Source organism: Planococcus citri, chromosome 5 (assembly GCF_950023065.1).
Source record: "Planococcus citri chromosome 5, ihPlaCitr1.1, whole genome shotgun sequence".
In the NCBI taxonomy this organism is placed as follows: domain Eukaryota; kingdom Metazoa; phylum Arthropoda; class Insecta; order Hemiptera; family Pseudococcidae; genus Planococcus; species Planococcus citri.
The window spans coordinates 6543764-6564661 of NC_088681.1; the positions used below are offsets into that span (position 1 = coordinate 6543764).

General features: G+C 36.0%; 1 protein-coding gene across 7 annotated transcripts in view; it reads right to left on the bottom strand.

Annotated features, from left to right (window-relative positions):
* LOC135849104 (zinc finger protein 34-like) overlaps window positions 1-20898 on the bottom strand; it is a 183474-nt gene that overhangs the window by 94817 nt on the left and 67759 nt on the right. The window contains exon 10 of one of the 7 annotated variants that reach the window (XM_065369340.1): window positions 5336-5952. The exons of 3 other annotated variants lie outside the window; for them this stretch is intronic. In XM_065369340.1, the coding sequence (XP_065225412.1) occupies window positions 5569-5952 (384 nt within the window). In that variant the 3' untranslated portion in view covers window positions 5336-5568. Of the gene's footprint in view, window positions 1-5335; window positions 5953-11546; window positions 12177-13786; window positions 14549-19002; window positions 19842-20898 lie in introns of those variants that run through there. 3 more of the 7 variants (XM_065369336.1, XM_065369338.1, XM_065369325.1) reach the window with 3 other exon arrangements.

Here is a 20898-nt window from a genome sequence, read left to right on the forward strand (position 1 = left end):
CCTGAAAAAAACAAAAATTAAAATTTCAAAAAAAAAATTATAGATTCACCAAATTAGAAAGTCAATTTGAACTAGTCTAAACAAAAACAAAAACAAAAAAATTACAAAAAAAAAATAATAGATTTGAATTAAAAAAGCACCAAATTAGAAAGTCAATTTGAACTAGTCTAAACAAAAACAAAAACAAAAAAATTACAAAAAAAAATAAATAATAACACCAGATTAGATTAGAAACTTAATTTAAACTAGCCTGAAAAAAAAATTGAAATTTCAAAAAAAAAATTATAGATTTAAAATAGAAAAGCACCAGATTAGAAACTCAATTTAAACTAGTCTGAAAAAAACAAAAATTGAAATTTAATAAAAAAATAATAGATTTGAATTTAAAAAACACCAAATTAGAAACTCAACTTAAACTAGTCTAAAAAAAACAAAAATCAAAAATTTCAAAAAAAAAAAAATAATAACACCAGATTAGGAATTTGAACTAGCCTAAAAAAACAGAAATTAAAAAAATGATAATAATAAAAACAATAATGATGATGTAATAATTACCTGTTTATTTTAACTGCAAAGCTGCAACCATTAAATCAACACAAGAACAATATAGGTAACACTATTCTTAACAGAAGCAAACCATAAACTAGAATGATGTATACTTCACAAGAGTTTCACATAAAATGAACTGCCAATTTGTTTTACTGCCAGAGGTAACCAAATACATTGGAGGGAAACGCCCCACCAAGCCACTCCCACTTGAAATACACAGCTGGCAGACTGGGGGTGTAACAGGGTACAATGCAACGCAGCTGTTTATAAAGTGATGATGGCTGGGGGTATAGCAGGGTACAATGAGCGGCAGGTGGTTTATAAGTCCCCTTTACCATTTTTTAGGAATTTATGCATTAAAATAATGAACTAAAATTGCAATTACTCAGCAATTACCCATCCGAATTGAATGAAAATACATCTATACCCTCCGTCTTAATGATTCTCAAATGGTGTCCAATAGGTACAAAAAATGGTTGGATAGCTTAAGAGAACATTCAGTTACAATGAAATTTCATTTCTCAAAGCGAAACCAATAGTGTGCTACGCACACTAAAAAGTTTTTTAGGTGAAGTTGACCCATTTGACCCCTATTTTTACATCTGTTGAAAAAATTGAAAAAACCCTTTTACTCAATTAAATGAACTCCTCACAAAAAAAATCAAAATTAGGAAAAATTCAATTTTCAAATCCAAACATCAAAAAAAAGTTTAAATTTATTCAGTTGCCTTATTTTGACCTCCTTCTGACGTATTTAATAAAAAAGTTGATAAAAATCACACCCGTTGTCGTTTCCTTATAAGCGGTAGGCCTATTGGCCTGTCTGCTGTGGTGTGGAACCTGTTGAGGATGAGCCTGAGGTATCAGTGAGTTTCCTCCTTGGTCTCCCTCTGCTTCTTTTCCCCGTTGGTGTATATTGGAGGACCTGTTTTGGTGATCTTGTTTCCTCCAACCTTTTGACGTGATTTCTCCAATCTTTCCTATACTTTTTTATCTTTTTCATGACTGGCATCACTCCGAGATCTGCTGTTATTTTCTCAGATGGGACTCTGTCTCTGAGAGTCACCCCTGCCGTTCTCCTCATGAACTTCATCTCAGCTGCCGTTATTCTTCTTTTATCAAATTTCTTCAGTGCCCAAACCTCGCTTCCATAAGTCATCATTGGTACTGCTAGGGTATTGTACACCTTCAATCTTGTTTCTTTTCGCACCTTACTGCTTCTCAGGGTCCTATTTATCAGTCCTGTGACTCTCAGGAACTTTGCAATCATTCCACCAACATCTACTTCTCCCTGGTATGATATCGTGTTTCCCAGGTATTTGAAATTATTGACCTGTTCAATGATTTTCCCGTTTATTACAATCTTGCTTCTTACTGGTTCCTTTCCTTTGAAGGCCATTGTTTTTGTTTTCTCTGATGATATTCTCATATCGCACTTTGGGAGTAATAAGGTCACATCTCAAAACAGTGAAATACAGGAGAGTGATTTTCTTTTTTTTAAAACTTGATTCATTATTTTTATCAACTTATAATTAATTGTGAGGAATGAATAGCACCTCATTTTAAAGATCTGGTATCCTACCTTCATTTAGCATAAGAACACTTTGAAAAATAAAATCTTAAGGAGGAAATATTTCAATGTTTGGAAAACATTTTGAGTTATAACCTTTCATTAAAGTTGATGTGGAGGCGAAAGGAATCGTCCAAAAAAATTTCATGTTAGCAAAGTTGTAGAGAATTAAATTTCCAATCGACACAATGTCGTTAGTTTTTTTCTAGAGTGCTTAGTTTTTGAGTTTTTCTCAAAAAACTAAAATTTCATGATTTATGTGCAAATTCATTTTTCTGAAAAGTGATCAATTTAAAAATTTTTTTCCATTTGGTACAAACCAATAAAAAATGCACTCCTTGTGACTATTTCTAACAGACAAACATTCAAAACAATCAAAACTATTTGTTAACACTTTGTATGTACGAAATTTGCTCAAAAAAGGTGGAGTTTTTTGAGATGTACCCTTATAACTCCAAACAACTTGCAATGTTGTTGAGATTTTGAGTTGGGCCATTTGCGTTTTTTACAAGATCTAGATAATGTACCCAACTCAAAGTGTAATTTTTGGTTGAGGAGGGTCATACAAACCCCAAAAATGCAAAAACATCAAAATCAATTTTTTTGAGATGTGACCTTATTACTCCCGAGGTGCGATATCATACTTTTCTGATGTCTTTGTTAGATTGTACATTGATCTCTGTAGGTCATCTTCTGTTTCGGCTAGTACTGCTTGATCATCTGCGAAAAGTACTGTTGATATTTCCTGCCTTCTGTCTGTCTTGATTCCTTTTGGCTTCATTTTCTGCCATTCTTTCACCATGTGATCCATGTACATGTTGAATAAAACACAAGACAGTGGGCATCCCTGGCAAACTCCCCTCCCCTGTTTATTTCTGCTTGTTCTGAGAGTTTATTTCCAATTCGTACTCTTATTCTGGTGTTCTTATTTGTATATGTAAATGCTGTTTATTACCTTTTGCATTTTATATGTTATCTCTTCATCGTTTAGCACTTCAAACAGTTTTTTTCTATTGACCCTATCATATGCTTTTTCCAGGTCTATAAAGCACATGTGTGTTTCTAGGTTGTATTTGATCCTTTTTTCCATCAGTAGTTTTACTGTAAAACTTGCATCAGTGCATGATCTTCTTTTTCTGAATCCGTTTTGACTTTCTGACATCTTTTCTTCTGCATGGTCTGCCAGTTGTTTTGCCAGTATTTTTGCATATTTATCTTGTAGCAGGTGTTGAGTAGACTTATTCCTCGGTAGTTTTTCAGGTTTGACATATCACCTTTCTTGAACAGTGATATTACAATTGCTGTTTTGAATTCTTCAGGTACCTTTTCTTCTTGGTACAACCTATTTAGGAATTCCAGCAGTCTTCTTTTGAATTCACCACTTGCGTATTTGTACAATTCTGTTGGTATGCCATCTTCTCCTGGAGCTTTTGCATTTTTTGCTGTTTTCAAAGCTTCTTGTAGCTCTTTAAATGAAATTTGGTCTTCTGGTTCTCCAATTTCCTCTTCTATCTTTATGTCTTGTGCGTTTTCATCACTCCAGAGTTCTTCAAAATATTTCTTTGCATCATTGATTTTTATTTTTGGCAAACCCACTCTTTCATTAAAATTTGTGTCAATTCTCCTTATGATCTTATACACCTTTGGCTGTAACTTGTATGTGTCATGCTCCAGGAATGTGATGAAATTTTCCCAGCTCTCTCTCTGTAATTTCCTGGACTTTCTCTTGACTTTTGCCGACTGTTTTCGATATTCTTCACCATCAACCTCACTTTTTGACCTCATGAATTTTCTAAATGCCTGCCTTTTCTTTTGAATGAGTTCTTGGACTTTGTTGTCCCAATTCTTTATTCGCTTTGCCCCAATTCTGCATGGAACCATTCCTAAGCTTTCCTTTGCCGCTTTTGTAACAATGGATTTGATGTTTTTCCATTCTTCTTCTATGTCCTGGCTTTTTGGTATTTCATCACTTATGATGTTCATCTGTCTTTGGTACAGCCATTGGTTGGTTGGGTCATCCAGGGCTCTTGTGTTGATTTTCTTTTCATTTTTCTTGGCTGGTATTCTTGTTGTTTCCATTCTCATTACTCCTTGAACAAAATGATGGTCAGTGCCTATTTCTAGACCCCTATATGTTCTTACATCCATGAATTTCTTTGCGGCGTTTTCGTTGGCTATAAAATGGTGGATCATTGAGCTTTGTCCTCTTGTATTGCTCCATGTCATCTTGTGATCTTTAAAATCACACCCATTGCAAACAAATAAAAATTTGTTTATTTTTTGAATCTTTTCGAATTTTGATTTTTTTTGTGATGAGTTCATTTTATTGAGGGAAAGGGTTTTTTCAACTTTTTCAACAGATACGTAAAAATAGGGGTCGAATGGGTCAAATTCGCCTATAAAAACTTTTTTTTCATGTTTTAAATCAAAAAATCGCATTTTTTCGCAAACTTTAAATTTTTTTAAATCAACTTTGCAACATGTTACCATCCCAATTTTTTAATACGTTGTTCAGAATGAAAAGTTGTCCATAGTATATTTTTTTCAGAATTTTTGAGAGTCGGAACAATACAAAAACTACGTTTTGAAACTTTTCGAGCTAATTTTTTGTACGAAAAAAAGTGGCAACACTGATTTTCATGATATCACCAAAAAGTCTTTCAAAATCCCCAACTATGAGAAAAGGTTCCATTTTGGTAGGTATCGCGATTATCGAGTAATCCACTGCTGAAATGGATGATATTTCAAGTTCACTGAAAATTTTGACACCTCCTGGCTGCCATTAAAAATGGGCTAAAGGGCTGCGATTCGCGCTATTGGTCATCCCTTCGGAAGGTCTTTCCACAGGAAAAATTTCAAAAAAATCGGCAAACCCCCAACCACTTCTTGGTCCAATTGACATGGAATGACCCTTGATTGAAATTGTCTCAGAAAAAAATCTTTTCCGCATTACCTATTTGCGGATACATAGTAGGTTAATAGAGGGACAAAAATAGCCCAAAAAATAATGCGCAAACTCCAGAAAATTTGAGTGAAATTGGAATTTCGCGCGAATTAATTTTTGAAAACGTAATTAATTTTTCAAGAAAATTGCAAAAATTCAAAAAAATTAATGGACTATTGAATCGAAAGATTCTGTAATTCATTAGCTCTATTTTGATTTTGGTAACTTCATTAATTGATAGACTTTGAAAACGAAAAAAAAAACACGCCAAATCAGAAAATACATTGTATATTTTTTCCCATGTTATGTAAGTTGAAGCACAAGCCAGGTGTCAATAAGGCATTCAGACGCCAATATCTAAGAATAAATAAATATTGAGAAATTGGTCCCGTTTTTTAGGTCAAGTTTTTCTCACGTTGAAAAGAAAAACGAAACAAAAACAAATTTGAATCTGTACACTTTTATATAGGTAGGCCTAGTCAATTATTGAAATTCGAATAAGTATTTAGATGATATGTGATTTGCTAAGGTGCGCTTGCGTTTGTTTGTGCCGAATAAAATGGTGTTTTTGACTGAAACGTTTCCTACAAGTCTGGCAAGAAAACGGTTTCACTCCAGAATGTACGAGTTTCTTGTGTCTATTGAGATTATCTTTATAGGAAAACATTTTTCCGCAAACAGCGCACTCGAAACCAGCTCCTTTCGCATGCGCGCGTTCGTGCCTACATTTATGGGTTAGGCTGTTGAATCGTGCGTCACAAGTGCGGCATTTGTAGCATTTCTTTGAATGTTCTCGCTGCTGGTGCATTGTCCAATCACGCTTGAAGGAAAACATTGTACCACAAATATCGCAGCTGTAGGGGAATGAACTCCGTATCTGTACTATCACCTACAGAAAAAAAGATCATATCGCAAATGAAACGTATGTACCAAAATGAAGCATATACAGGATGCGCAAAAATACCAAGCACCCCTAAAAAAGTTTTATGTTTAATGTGATGCCCCTAGAGGAAGAGGCTTGAAGAAGAATCATTTTCGAAAAAATCTTGGGTTTTTCGCTCTAGCCACTACATGACTTGTTTTGAAAAAAATGGTCCAGTTCCAATAATTATGTTTTTTCTTTTTTCCTATTTACTTTTGTAAGGGCTGGCCATATATAGACACTTTCTGGCCCACTGCATGTTTATGTGCTCTGTATACTATAGGGTTTCACCTCAAATAGTATGTATACGATTGTAATTAGATATATGCTTTCCATTTCCTTTCTATCTATTCTATAACATGCTACATTCAATGATGTTGTAAAAACAGCCAATCTACTCGAGTCAGCTCAACTAAAATGCTTATCAATCATCACCTCATCAGCTGAAACAGAAACATCAACTCTACACAAAGTACTCCCCTCCATACAGAACGATGCAGTGATAATAATTGACGCTTCAAAATACATGTAGGTACTGTATTAATTGTGGTTGTGAATGTCACAAATTCGATGTAAAATGCCCAGCTGCCCAAAACACATGTCAATGCTGTGGCAAAAATTGTCATTATAAGCAGTGCTGCCTGAGCTCAGATAAAGTTAAACTCAAAAACTTCAAATCAAAACGGTCCACTACAGAGTCAAAACTGCATCGATAAACACGTTACCAGTGGCAGAGGACAGTGACAATGATGACACGGAGTATGCTACACTTAAGACGTGAAGATGTCCTCGACAATTTTTTTAAATTGTTTTTTTGGGGGAATATAATATATTGGCACAACAGAAAAAGTGATTCAAATGACAGGACATTTGAAGGACGACAACATAGGCTATTTCAACGACAATTGTTAACGACGGTTCAACACCACAATTTAGGTAATAAATGAATGACAATTTGATTTCATACAAAGGACAAAAGAAATGCAATCCACATCCAAATAAACCATTCCCTGTCAAAAGAAGTGGTTGCCCAGAAAAATTAATTGTCCCCAGGCCAAGTAAACTTTTTCAAAAAATTTACTCTTTTGAAAAGAAAAAAAAGTAAGTTGAAAAAATTCCCAAAATATTCATTTTTGTTCGAAAATGGAAAGTTGATTTTTATTTACATTTTTAATTATCGGTCTTAGAAATACCTAAACCTGAATATAAATTTTAAAAGTTGAAAGAGTTGAATTCCAAAATGATTCAATTTCTAAACATTTTTTTCATGATTTTTTTGTGTTTCAAGATCACATTTCTGAAAATTTCAAAAAAATACACGGACAATCAAATTGAGAGATTCTCAAATTTCCAACTTCATTTTGTTAGAATAATTTGTGGAAATTTCAACTTACAAAAATCTGCTGCAGACTCAACAACTGCTCAAAACGGATTGAAATCGTTTTTAATCTATTTGACAACATCAAAATAGGGAATATCCCCAATTTCTGCATTCAAGGTCAATTTGGTAATGTTTTGAATTTTTTCTCATTTCTCATTGAAAAAAAAAACATAAAGAAAAAACAAATTTGAATCTGTATTACACATTTAGATAGGTAGTCAATTACTGAACTTTAAGTACATCTAGCTAATATGTGATAGGCTAGGTCCCGCTTATAGCGGTATTTGTTGCCGCAATGGGCACATTCAAAACGAGAGCTCTCCAAATGGGAACGTTCATGTACTGTCTTCCTCCCTTGGTGATTGAATTGCCGGTTGCATATGCGGCATTTGAAGGACCTCTCTTCACTATGCGTCCGTTGGTGCCTAGTAAGAGTATGTTTTCGAGCAAAATTTTTGCCACACGTTTGGCAAGAAAATGGTTTCACACCGGAATGTACTTTCAGGTGTCTAATGAGATAACGTTTATGGGAAAACTTTTTTCCGCAATCAGCGCACTCAAAAGAAGCTCCTTCCACATGCACACGTTCGTGCGCCAATCTACTGTGATAGTTCTGGAATTGTGCGTCACAAGTGCTGCATTTGTGGGGTTTCTTTTCACCATGTGTCCGTTGGTGCTGAGTAAGATGCTGTTTTAGAGCAAAACTTTTGCCACAAGTTTGGCAAGAAAACAGTTTCACACCGGAATGAACTCTCAGGTGACGAATGAGATTATATTTATAGAAAAACGTTTTCTCGCAATCAGCGCACTGAAAACCAGCTCCTTCCACGTGGGCGCTTTCGTGCGCCAATTTACTGTAATAGTTCTTGAATCGTGCATCACAAGTACTGCATTTGTAGCGTTTCTTTTCACTATGTGTCACTCCGTGTTCAATTACAGATCTTCTAGAAGCAAACTGTTTGTCACAGACTTGGCAGTGAAACGGCTTCGTATCTTGATGCTTGTGCCTTGTCCAATCTTTTTTGTGGGAAAACTTTGCACCACAAATATCGCAGCGGTAAGGAAATGAATCCCACGTCTGTACCTTCACCTACAGGAAAAAAGATCATATCGCAAATGACTCATTATTTTCTTTTGCATAATTGTGTTGTCAACTAGTCATTCCCAATAAATATCAAAATGAAGCAGAAGGTATGCATAACAAGATGCGCAAAAATACCAAGCACACTAAAAAAAAGTTTCATGTTTGATATTATGTCCCTGGAAGGGAATGGCTCGAAGAAGAATCATTTTCGAAAAAATGGCGCATTTTTTGCTCAAGTCACTAATGACTTTTTTGAGAAAAATGGTCCAGTTCCGAAATGTAGCATTTGACATTCTGTGTCAATCCAACCAACCTCACTAAAATCCAAGACCACTTACAGTTCATTATATGCCACTGGGAATAGATGCATCCTCCTCATCTCACCGATTCTCCGGGACAACCTTCTTCTTGTTGGGGACATCCCCTAAGGAACAATTTAATGCAAAATTGACCAAAAAAAGTTTGGCCCTACCAACAAATATGTAATTCCTGCCATTTTTGATTGGTCGATCAGCTGAAGTTGCAGGTTTTGCCTTCCAATGCAGGACTCAAACAAAATTCTTGGAACTGGACAAAGCTAGATCAAAAAAGCGGGCAAAAATTCATCACCAGCCAAAATTTCAAGTGTACAATTGTGTATTTTCCGTTTTCTGGTGAATTTTTGAAAATCAAGTCGGGGCTAAAAATGTGAAAAATAAATAAAAATTTCTCCAGATTTACTCAATAATCAGCTAAAATTTAGGATATGTCCCATTTTTGACCCCCTGTGTAGGGACGGGCTAAGAATGTCCATATGGTACCCTCTGCCTGTTGTAAAAGGAGACTAAAAGAGGACCAGGCAAGCATGGAGGCCTAGATAGCAGCCCTATCACCACGTGACATATCTGACATGGCTGGTAACCAAGTCAGATGGGAATCAACCTCACTCAAAATCCGCAAACAACAGGAAACAGATGGAACTATGGTATCCCTGGTGGAGGTGAACCCCTGGTTAAAATGAAAACACACGCAAACAACAGAAAACCTACAGAGACCAATGTACGATCCTAACAAAGACATCGGAAAAGTATGATATTATGAGAATATCATCAGAGAAAACATAAACAATGGCTTTCAAAGGAAAAGAACCAGTAAGAAGCAAGATTGTAATAAATGGAAAAATCATTGAACAAGTCAATAATTTCAAATGAGAGAAGCAGATGTTGGTGGAAGATTGCAAAGTTCCTGAGAGTCACGGGACTGATAAATAGGACCCTGAGAAGCAGTAAGGTGCGAAAAGAAACAAGATTGAAGGTGTATAATACCCTCGCAATACAGATGATGACTTATGGAAGGGAGGTATGGGCACTGAAGAAATCTGATAAAAGAAGAATAACGGCAGTGCATGATGAAATTCATGAGGAGAACGGCAGGGATGACTCTCAGAGATGAGTCCCATCTGAGAAAATAACAGCAGATCTCGGAGTGCAGCCAGTCATGGAGAAGATAAAAAAGTATAGGAAAGATTGGAGAAAGCATGTCGGCAGGATGGGTGAAAGGAGATCGCCAAAACAGGTCCTCCAATATACACCGAAGGGGAAAAAATGCAGAGGGAGACCAAGGAGAAAACTCACCTATACCTCAGACTTATCCTCAAGAAGTTCCACACCATAGCAGACAGGCCAACAGGCCTGCCGCTTATAAGGAAACGACGACGACCCATTTTTGACTTGCCAAATTGATTGGAAATGGTATAAAACCGTATTCAGCAGTTTTGGAGCCTCTAGCAGATTTTTGAAACTTGCAATTTCGACAAAATCTCATCAAATGAAGTTGGAAAGCAGAAATTCATTCTGTGAACTAATTTCAATGCGCTATGAAGTCGACTGCAGGTAGATTTCAAGTAGTTTTGGAACCTCCGGTTAATTTTTGGAAAGTATGGCAGCATTCAGCAGATTTTGCAATCCAACATAAGATTCACACAACATTTTTGGAACTGGAAACAGCTATATCGGATGAGCATGCAAAAATTCATCACCAGCCAACATTTCAAGCGCCAAATTGTAACCTTTTTGTTTTCTGGGGAATTTTCGAAAATGAGACTTGGGCAAAAATGAAAAAAATCAAAACTTTACCAAATTGAGCTAGAAAGTTTAAAATAGGATATCCCATTTTCGACCTGCCAAATCGATTGAAAATCGTTTTAAAGCGTTGTGGCCAGTTTTGGAGCCTTCAGCAGATTTTTGAAACTTTAAATTTCCACAAAATCTCATCAAATGAAGTTGGAAATCCAAAATGTATTCTGTAAACTCATTTCAATACGCTATGAATTGACTTCAGGTAGATTTCAAGTAATATTACTGGAGCCTTCTACAGATTTTCCAATGCTCGAAATTTCCAAAAAAAAATTACCGAAAGTGCTAAAAATCAATACCTAATTCTTTCTGCACTCCAATTTCATCGTATGAATTAAATTTCAAGTTTCAAAAGTCTACCGAAGGCTCCAAGAATTTTCAAAAAGTTGCTGGGGGCCCCAAAATGACCTAAACTCACCAGCAGTCGATGCAATAGCGGGTTTAAGTAAGAGTGCAGCGGGAATTTCGAATTTCCAACTTCATTTGATGAAATTTTGTTTAAATTTCGAGTTATGAAAATCTGCTGTACGCTCAAGAACTGCTCAAAACAGTTTGAAATCGTTTTCAATCTATTTGACAACTCCAAAATAGGGAATATCGCAAATTTCACCTTTCAAGGACAATTTGGTAATATTTTGAATTTTGAAAATTAACAAAAAATTGAAAAATACACTTCAGCGCTTGAAATTTTGACTGGTGATGAATTTTCTCATGCTCTTTCGATCTAGCTTTGTCCAGTTCAAATAATTTCGTTCGAAAACTTGAATAATTTGTCCAGAAAATCGCAAAAAATTCAAAAAATGAATCGACTAACTATCGAAGTGAGAGATTCTGTAATTCACTGTGACTTGCTTATGGTAATTTCAATAATACACAGACGTTGAAAAAAGAAAAAAACGCCAAGTTTCCAGTCAAGTTTTTTTCTCATTGAAAAATAAAACATAACAAAGAAAAAACAAATTTGAATCTGTATTACACATTTAGATAGGTAGGCAATTCCTGAAATTTAAGTACATCTAGCTAATATGTGATAGGCTAGGTCGCGTTTATAGCGGTATTTAATGCCGCAATGGGCACACTCAAAACGAGGGCCCTCCACATGGGAACGTTCGTGTTTTGCCTTATTCCCTTTCGTACTGAATCGTTGGTTGCATATGCGGCATTTGAAGGGTTTCTCTTTACTATGCGTCCGTTGGTGCCGAGATAGATCGATTTTTTGTGTGAAACTTTTGCTACACGTTTGGCAAGGAAACGGTTTCACACCGGAATGTAGACTCTGGTGTACAGTGAGAGAATTTTTGTAGGAAAACTTTTTCCCACATTCAGCGCACTCGAAACAAGCTCCTTCCACGTGCACGCGCTCGTGTCTCATTTTACTGTAATAGTGATTGAATCGTGCGTCACAAATGCAGCATTTGTAGCGTTTCTTTTCATTATGTGTCAATCCATGTGCAATCAAATCGCTTTTAGAAGCAAATTGTTTTTCACAGGCTTGGCAGTAAAACGACTTCGAATGCTTCCGCTGATGTCTTTTCCAGTCACGTTGACAGGAAAACATTGTACCACAAATATCGCAGCGATAAGGGAAAGAATTCCGCATCCGTACCTCCACCTACAGGAAAACAAGATCGTATTGCAAATGACAGGTCTTTTTTTTAAATAATTGTGTTGGCAACAAAGTCATGCCACATAAATACAAATCAAAATGAAGCATATTATACTATGTACAAGGAAAAAAACATTTCCAACACACTCAAAAAAAAGTTCATTTCATCAAAAAATGAATTGTATATTGGCCCATTCGTACCTACGAGTATTTCTGTATATTTTCAGAGGATTTTATATGACTAATGAACATTTTACTTTGCTTTTTTGGATTATTGGTGGCCTTAAATGTGAAATATGTTCATTTTAAAAAGAGAAACAAATTAGCCCAAGCGAAGCGAGGGATTTTAAAAATTCTTATTTCGAGTTGCCTGAAAACAAGGTTTTTACAATACGAGTTTATTTTTTGGTTTTTCATGTTTTTTTGAAGGAATTTAATTTTGAAAAAGAAAAAAGAACAGGTTCCAGAGAAACGAGTACTAAAGCTTCGTATTCTGAGAGGCATAAAAACGAGGTTTTTTTAAATGCAAGGACGAGTAGGTTATTTTTGGGCTTTTGAAATTTTAGAATATTTGAAAGATGTTTTTTTAAAAAGAAAGTTGAACAGAACAAACCCTAGCGAGGGTGAAAGCTCTTGTCAAAGTTTTTTTTTGTGAGGAGTTCATTTTTTGGCTTCAAAACTTGATTTTTATCATCTAGAAATTTCATCTTGCTCGCGAAAAAGAAAAAAAATGCAAAAGCTTTCGAAAAATTGTGTTTCCAGAAGTAAAAAATAATGTTTTCCTTTCATCTCAGGCCCTTATCTGAAATTTGCAATTGATCGTTTTTTTTTAAAATTCGAGGGATTTTGCGTAAAAATTACGAAACACTGACCAAATTCCCTAACTTTTCCTGGAGAATGGACAACCTGTAGAAGTTTTCAAGAAGCCGCTTGAGACTGCAGTCGATGAAACATTATGGAAAATTCAAGTTTCAAAAATCTACTGGAGGCGCCAAGAATTATCAAAGAGTCGCTGGAGGCTCCAAAATAACTTGAATTGCCCTTGCAGCCGACTTCATGGCGTATTGAAACTAGTTTACGGAATAGATTTTGAATTTTCAACTTCATATTTTGATGAGAGGTTTTGTGGAAATTTCAAGTTTCAAAAATCTTTTAGAGGCTCCAGAATTGCTCAAAATGGTTGCAAATCGTTTTCCATCGATTTGGCGGATCGGAAATTGGACAAAACCCAAATTTCAGATTTCCAGGTCAATTTGGTAAAATTTTGATTTTTTTTCTCATTTTTGGTTTGATTTTCAAAAGTTTACCGCCAAACATGAAAAACTACACTTAATCACTTATAATTTATTTTGGCTGGTTATAAATTTTTGCATGCTCCTTCGACCTAGTTCTGCGCAACTCAAAAAATATTGTACGGTTTACAAAAATTTAAAAAAAAAATAGATCGACTACAAAGTTGAGAGATTCCTTGATCAACTCTGATTAGATTTTGATGATTTCATTAATCGATTTTTAGATTTCGAAAAAAGAGAAAAAAAACGCAAAACGTAAAATACCATCGTGTATTTTTACCCATAAGTATGTAAGTTGTAACACAAGTCTGGTGGCAATAAGGCATTTACGTGCCAATCACTAAGAATAAACTGAACATGGGAAATTGGTCAAGTTCTAAGTCAAGTTTTTTTCACATTGAAAAAAAGAACAAAACAAAGAAATAACAAATTCGAACTGTACACATTCAGATAGCTATTCAATTATTGAAATTCATGTACACATTAAGATGCTATGTGACGGGCTAAGCTGCGCTTGCTGGTGAATTTGTTGCCGCAATGGGCACACTCAAAACGAGAGCCCTCCACATGGATACGTTCGTGCCTTGTCTTACTACTATGCTGACTGAATTGTTGGTTGCATATGCGGCATTTGAAGGGTTTCTCTTTACTATGCGTCCGTTGGTGCTTAGTAAGATCGCTTTTAGCAGTGAAACTTCGGCTACACTTTTGGCAAGGAAATGGTTTCACAGCTGAATGTTGTTTCAGGTGTCTAATGAGATGATGTTTATAGGAAAACTTTTTTCCGCAAACAGTGCACTCAAGACAAGCTCCTTCCTTATGCACGCGTTCGTGCTTCAGTTTATAGTGATAGTGCTTGAATCGTGCGTCACAAATGCGGCATTTGTAGAGTTTTTCTTCACTATGTGCCAACCCATGTGTAATAAGTTGGCATTTATAAGCAAACTGCTTGTCACAGACTTTGCAGCAAAACGGCTTCGACTTCGAGTGTTCTTTCTGATGTCTTGCCCAATCACGTTTGTAGGAAAACTTTGTACCACAAATATCGCAGCTGTAAGGTAATGAATCTCGCATCTGTACCTTTACCTACAGGAAAAAAAGATCATATCGCAAATGAGACGTTTTTTTCTTCTAAATAATTGAGTTGCCAACTAGTTATGCCCTATAAATACCAAAATGAAACATATACAGAGTGCCCATTAATACAGAGTACTCCCAAAAAAGCGTCATGTTTAATATTTAGTTTGGTAACACAGTCACCAGTGAATAACAGTAATGCTAGCTCACAATTGGTCGTTGGATTAGGGTGATGACAATTTACAAGGGAAAAACATATTTTGACACACTCGAAAAAATGTTCATTTCATGAAAAAGTAAATTGTGTGGTGGCGTCATATTGGTCCTTTTTCTACCTATTTCTGTATATCTACAGGGTGCCCGAAATATCGAGCACCCCTAAAAAAGTTTTCTACCAAAATACTTTGGTTGGTCACAATGAATGATAATAATGATATGCATCTATTTCACGTTGCCAACCTACTTATATTTTTAATGAAAAACTTTGTTTGGGGTGCTCGATATTTTTGGGCACCCTGTACAAATCATCTTACAAGGGAACCCTCCCACGTGATAATCTCCGATTTCAATGAAACTTGGACTGCTGGAAAGAGGACCTCAAAAAACCCCCATCCCCCAATTTTCAGCTGCTGAAGTTGATTTTTCGATTTTTGACGAGCGTTTGAAGTTTTGAGTACACAGGTAAAGTTGTTCTGTAAATTTGAAAAATGGTCGTTTCTCCTCACCACATGAACTTCAGCAGCTGAAATTTTGGCCAAAGGGTCTATGCTTGATACCTAATCGACTAAAACTACCGCCGGCCGGATCTGGAATTATCATCAGAAATCGAATTTTTTGTTCATCTGGTGGTCAAACAGTCTGTGCCGAATACCAAATCGACTCATACCATCATTGGCCGGATCCGGCCGTCCGTCCAGAAAACAGGATTTTTTACAGTTTTTTTCTCATTATGTGTGAATTTAAAAAATGACCGTTTCTCCCCACCACATGAACTTCAGCAGCTGAAATTTTGGCCAAAGGGTCTATGCTTGATTCCTAATCGATAAGTACTACCGTCAGTCAAATCTGGAATTATCATCAGAAATCAAATTTTTTGACATGACTTGAGAAAAAGTATAAAAAATGCACAAAATTTCAAACGCTCGCCAAAAATCGAAAAATCAACTTCAGCAGTTAAAAATTGGGGGATGGGGGTTTTTTGAGGTTCTCTTTCCAGCAGTCCAAGTTTCATTCAAATCGGAGATTATCACGTGGGAGGGTTCCCTTGTTAGGAAACATTTTAAAGCGTACCTACTTGCCAAAAAAAAAAGTTGGCTTCACTACCAAAATGATGGCCATCTTGATTCACAGGTCAACCGAAACCCAGTTTTTGCTTTCCAAATTCCAAAATAAGATTCCCACAACATTTTTTGAACTGGACAAAGCTAGATAGAAGAGCATTGAAAAATTTATCATCAGCCAAAACTTCAAGTGTTAAATCAATGGCTTTTCTCGATTTGTTGGTGAATTTAAAAAAATCAAATTTAAGCCACAAAAGAGAAAAACTCATATTGACCTAGAAATTTGAAATTTGGGATACCTACATCCCATTTTCGACCAGTCTAATCAGTTGGAAACGGTTTGAAACCACCTTGTTGGGCAGTTCTGGAGCCTCCAGCTGATTTTTGAAACTTGAAATTTCGTTTCGACAAAAATTCAAATCAAATCAAATAATTTATCGCTGTGAGGGACCGCAAGCGGCATTTCACGAGAAATTGAATAGTGCAATCAGATTTCGCCTATCTCATTAACTTCTCGTTTTAAAAATTACTTGAACATGAATACTCAAAAACTCATATTTTTGGGAAATCGAAAAACAAAGTTTTTTTTGTTTTTGATTTAAAAAAAAAAAAAAAGGTCGACCGAGAAAAATTATTTTATTGTTGTTACCAGAGCTCGAACCAGGATGGAGTAGTACCCGGGTATACTTACTCATATTCATATTCGGTTGAAGCGAATACTGAGTACTCCCAGGTACCTGGTTGGATAAAGACGAACCCGGGACTGGGACTAACCTGTCCCGGGTTGGCCTTTGACGACGCACGCATCAGCTATGACTCATTTCAATTTAGAATCGAATGATGAGAATTTGTATACGTGTGTGTGTTGTGTAAGTGTTAGTGTGATGTACATGATAAGAAATGAATGAATTAATGCATTGAGTGACGTAATACACTAGCGAGTTGACACTTGACAATAACCCAGTACCCGGGACTACTCGGTTACTGACTGTATCTGTCAGCAAAAATCAAACCGAATACAAGTATAGTATTGTACTCAGTTAAAGCGAATACCCGGGTAGTACTCAGTCCGGATTTTGCCTGACCCAGGACCGGGTATATTTGGTATTTGGACCGGTTCGAGCTCTGGTTGTTACCTATGTAAAATTTCATGGTGAATCCGAATTTCTCGGTATTTTTTTGCAGGGTAGTCTGTAAAGTTGTATAAATTTAGCTGTTCACCACAAGGTCCCTTTTCTAAATCACGGATATCAGGCGATGATGAACGAATTTCGTCAAAATTTCCCATCCAACCAATGCACAAGACAACACTGCACCCGAAAATCGAAAAAAATTTAATTGAAAAAATTGAAGCGTTTTGATGGTTTTTCTCTCCTGAAAAATTGAAATATCACCACAAGTGCCCTTATCGCAAAACCCCTCTCATATAAATAATTAAATAGGGTTAGAGTTTAGGAACTCATCTACATCATAAAACGCCCATTTTAGTAGCCATTTATGAAGAGCTTTTTTAAATAGCTTAGCGTTATGAACATCTCTGATTTGTGGAGGGAGACACTATTAAAGATTTTGACTGCCATAGTATCTATTCCTTCCCTGTCCACTTTAGTACTCATTTGATCAGCAAAGATTGAGTTTACCCCTCTATGTAGTATTATAAGTATGGGTCAGTACTGAAGGCTGAATAATATTCTTTTTTATCATTATTGATACCTGTAGTACATATAATATTATATAGGGATGGTGTTGTAACAATTTTTTCATCAATGAAGGTTTGTCTACAGGATTGGGTAGGGGCTAAATTAAACATTGTCCTAATAATTCTTTTTTGGATAAGGAACATCCTATCTAGAAGGGGTTTGTTTCCTCCCCAGAATGCAAGTCTATATGCCATATTAGAGTAAAACAATCCATAGTAGGCTACTTTTAGTGTGGAAATGGATGCTGATTTCTTCAATTGATATAGATGGTAGTTGTAAGATGATAGTTTGTTTGAAAGCTTATTTACATGGTTAGTCCACTTCAAGTTAGTTTCTACAGTAATGCCCAAAAAATTTTGCAGTTTCCCTGAATTCTGGTAAAAAGGAATAATTTCTAGAATTGTCCAATGTGTGCTGTATGCCAGAGGTGAAGGGGACTACTACAGTTTTCTTTAGGTTCAAGGCCATTTTATTCATTTCAAACCATGAGGTGAGATCAGTTAGTGCCTCTTTAAGGATAGACATTTGGTTATTTTTATCTACTTTCAGGAGAACAGTGGAATCATCTGCAAATAACGTTGAAGGGTAAGAGATACAATTGGGTAGATCATTTATGTATGTTATGAAAAAAAATGGACCTAATATCATTCCTTGGGGAATACCCTGCTTTGTTTCCAACTCATCTGAATAAATAACTCCATTATCATCATTAATTTCAACTATTTGTAACCTATTAGCCAAGAAAGATTCTATCCATGAGAGTGCTACTCCTCCTCCGCCTCCGTTTGAGGTAGAAAGATGAAATTCAGTTTACACCCAACTTTTGACACTAATTCCGAAATGGATTCAAAGACAGTTTCAATATACGTTTTGGAGCCTCAAATGGATTTTTAGAAACTCCTGTTTTTCAAAAAATGCCGTAAAATCTGTCAAATTAACTTTATCACGAATTGTGCAGAGTGAATTTCAAATTTCCAACTCCATTTGCTGACATTTTGAGGAAATTTTCAAGTCTTGAAAATCTGCTGGAGGCTTCAGAATTGTTTAAAACGTTTTGAAACCGTTTCCAATCGATTTGTCTGCTCAACAACGGAGAATATCCCAAATGTCAGCTTTCAAGATCAATTTGGTAATTTTTTTTTTCATTTTTGGCTAAAATTTGATTTTTAAAAATTCATCGAGAAATCAAAATTAGCACTCGAAGTTTTGGCTGGTGATAAATATTTCCATACTCTGTCCAAGGAGGAACAAAAATTGTCCAAAAAATAATGAGTAAACTGCAGAAAATTTGGGTGAAATTGGCATTTTGCCCCAGTATTTTTTGAAAACTCAACTGATTCGTCCAAAAAATCGCAAAAATTCAAAATAATGAATCGACTATGGAATTAAGAGATTCTATAATTCACTTCGATTTGATTTTGGTAATTTCATTAATCGACTGACATTGAAAAAGGAATAAAACGCCAAACAAAAAATACCATTCTGTATTTTTTCCCATTTAAGTAAAGTACAGTCAAGTCAAATGTTGATACATTTAGATAATACGTGCCTGGCTAGGGAGTACTTATCCCGTAATTTGATACCGCAATGAGCACACTCAAAACGATTGCCCTCTGCATGGGCTCTTTCGTGTCTGACACGATTTCGATTATGCTTGAATTGTTGGTTACATATGCGGCATTTGAAGGACCTCTCTTCACTATGCGTTCGTTTGTGGAGAGTAAGATTATGTTTGTGAGTAAAACTTTTGCCACACATATGGCAAGAAAACGGTTTCACACCGGAATGTGTTTTCAGGTGCTCAGTGAAAGAGAATCTATGGGATAACTTTTTTCCGCACACAGCGCACTCAAAATAAACTCTGTCCTCTTTCCTACGTCCGTGCATAATATGCGTCCGTTGGTGATTAGTTAGATAATCTTTTCGAGTAAAACTTTCGCTACACGTATGGCAAGAAAACGGTTTCACATCGGTATGTATTCTCAGGTGCTGAATTAAAGAGCGTCTATAAGATAACTTTTTTCCGCAAACAGCGCACTCAAAATAAACTTCTTCCACGTGCCTGCGTTCATGCTCCCATTTATTGCGATTGCACTTGAATCGTGCGTCACAAATGCCGCATTTGTAGCTTTTCTTTTCACATTTTGTCAATCCGTGTGCAATTAAATCGCTTTTGGAAGCAAACTGTTTGTCACAGCTTTGGCAGTGAAACGGCTTTGAATGTTCTTGCTGCTGGTGCCTTCTCCAATCACGTTTGTAGGAAAACAATGCACCACAAATATCGCAACAATAGGGAAATAAATTCCGAATCTGCACCTTTACCTACAGGAAAACAAGATCATATCGCAAATGTCACGTCTTCTTTTGAATAATTGTGTTGCCAACAAGTTATGCCACATAAATACAAAAATGAGGTCCATGAAAAGTTTCATGTGTAATATTAGGTATGTCCCCCGAAGAGGAGGCTCAAAGAAGAACCATTTTCAAAAAATGGTGGATTTTTCGCTTTAGCCACTACTCAATGTATTTTGAGAAAATTGGTCCCATTCCAAAATGTAGCATTTCAGATTCTGCATCTATCGAAGCCAGCTCCACAAAAATCCCAGACCACTTATAGTTCATCATGTGCCACTGGGAATAGATGCAGCCCCTCCTCTCACGCCATCCCATCATCGATGCTCTGGGACAATTTTTTTCTTAAAGAGTACATACGTCTTTTAATCAATCAATCAATCAATAATTAACATCTTTAGCCAACTTGCCAAAAAAAAAAGTTGGCCTCACTAACAAAGTGATAGTCATTTTGATTGGTGGGCCATTCCACGTCAATTGGACCAAGAAGTGGTGGAGGGGGGGGGGGGTTCGTCGATTTTTTTTGAAATTTTTCCTGTTGATAGACCTTACGAAAGGATCACCAATGGCGCAAATCGCAGCCCTCTAGCCCATTTTTAAAGGCAGCCATGGGGTGTCAAAGTTTTCAGTGAACCTAAAATATCATCCATTTCAGCAGTGGGTTACTCGATAACCGCAGTATCTACCATAATGGAACATTTTCCCATAGTTAGGAATTTTGAAAGGCTTTTTGGTGATATCATAAAAATCAGTGTTGCCACTTTTTTTCGTACAAAAAATTAGCTCAAAAAGTTTCGGAATGTAGTTTTCATATCGTTCCGACTCTCAAAAATTCTGAAAAAAATATATTATGGACAACTTTTCATGCTGAACAACATATTAAAAAATTGGGATGATAACATGTTGCAAAGTTGATTTTAAAAAATTTAAAGTTTGCGAAAAAAATGCGATTTTTTGATTTAAAACCTGAAAAAAAGTGTTGATAGGTGAAGTTGACCCCTTTGACCCCTATTTGTACGTAGGTATA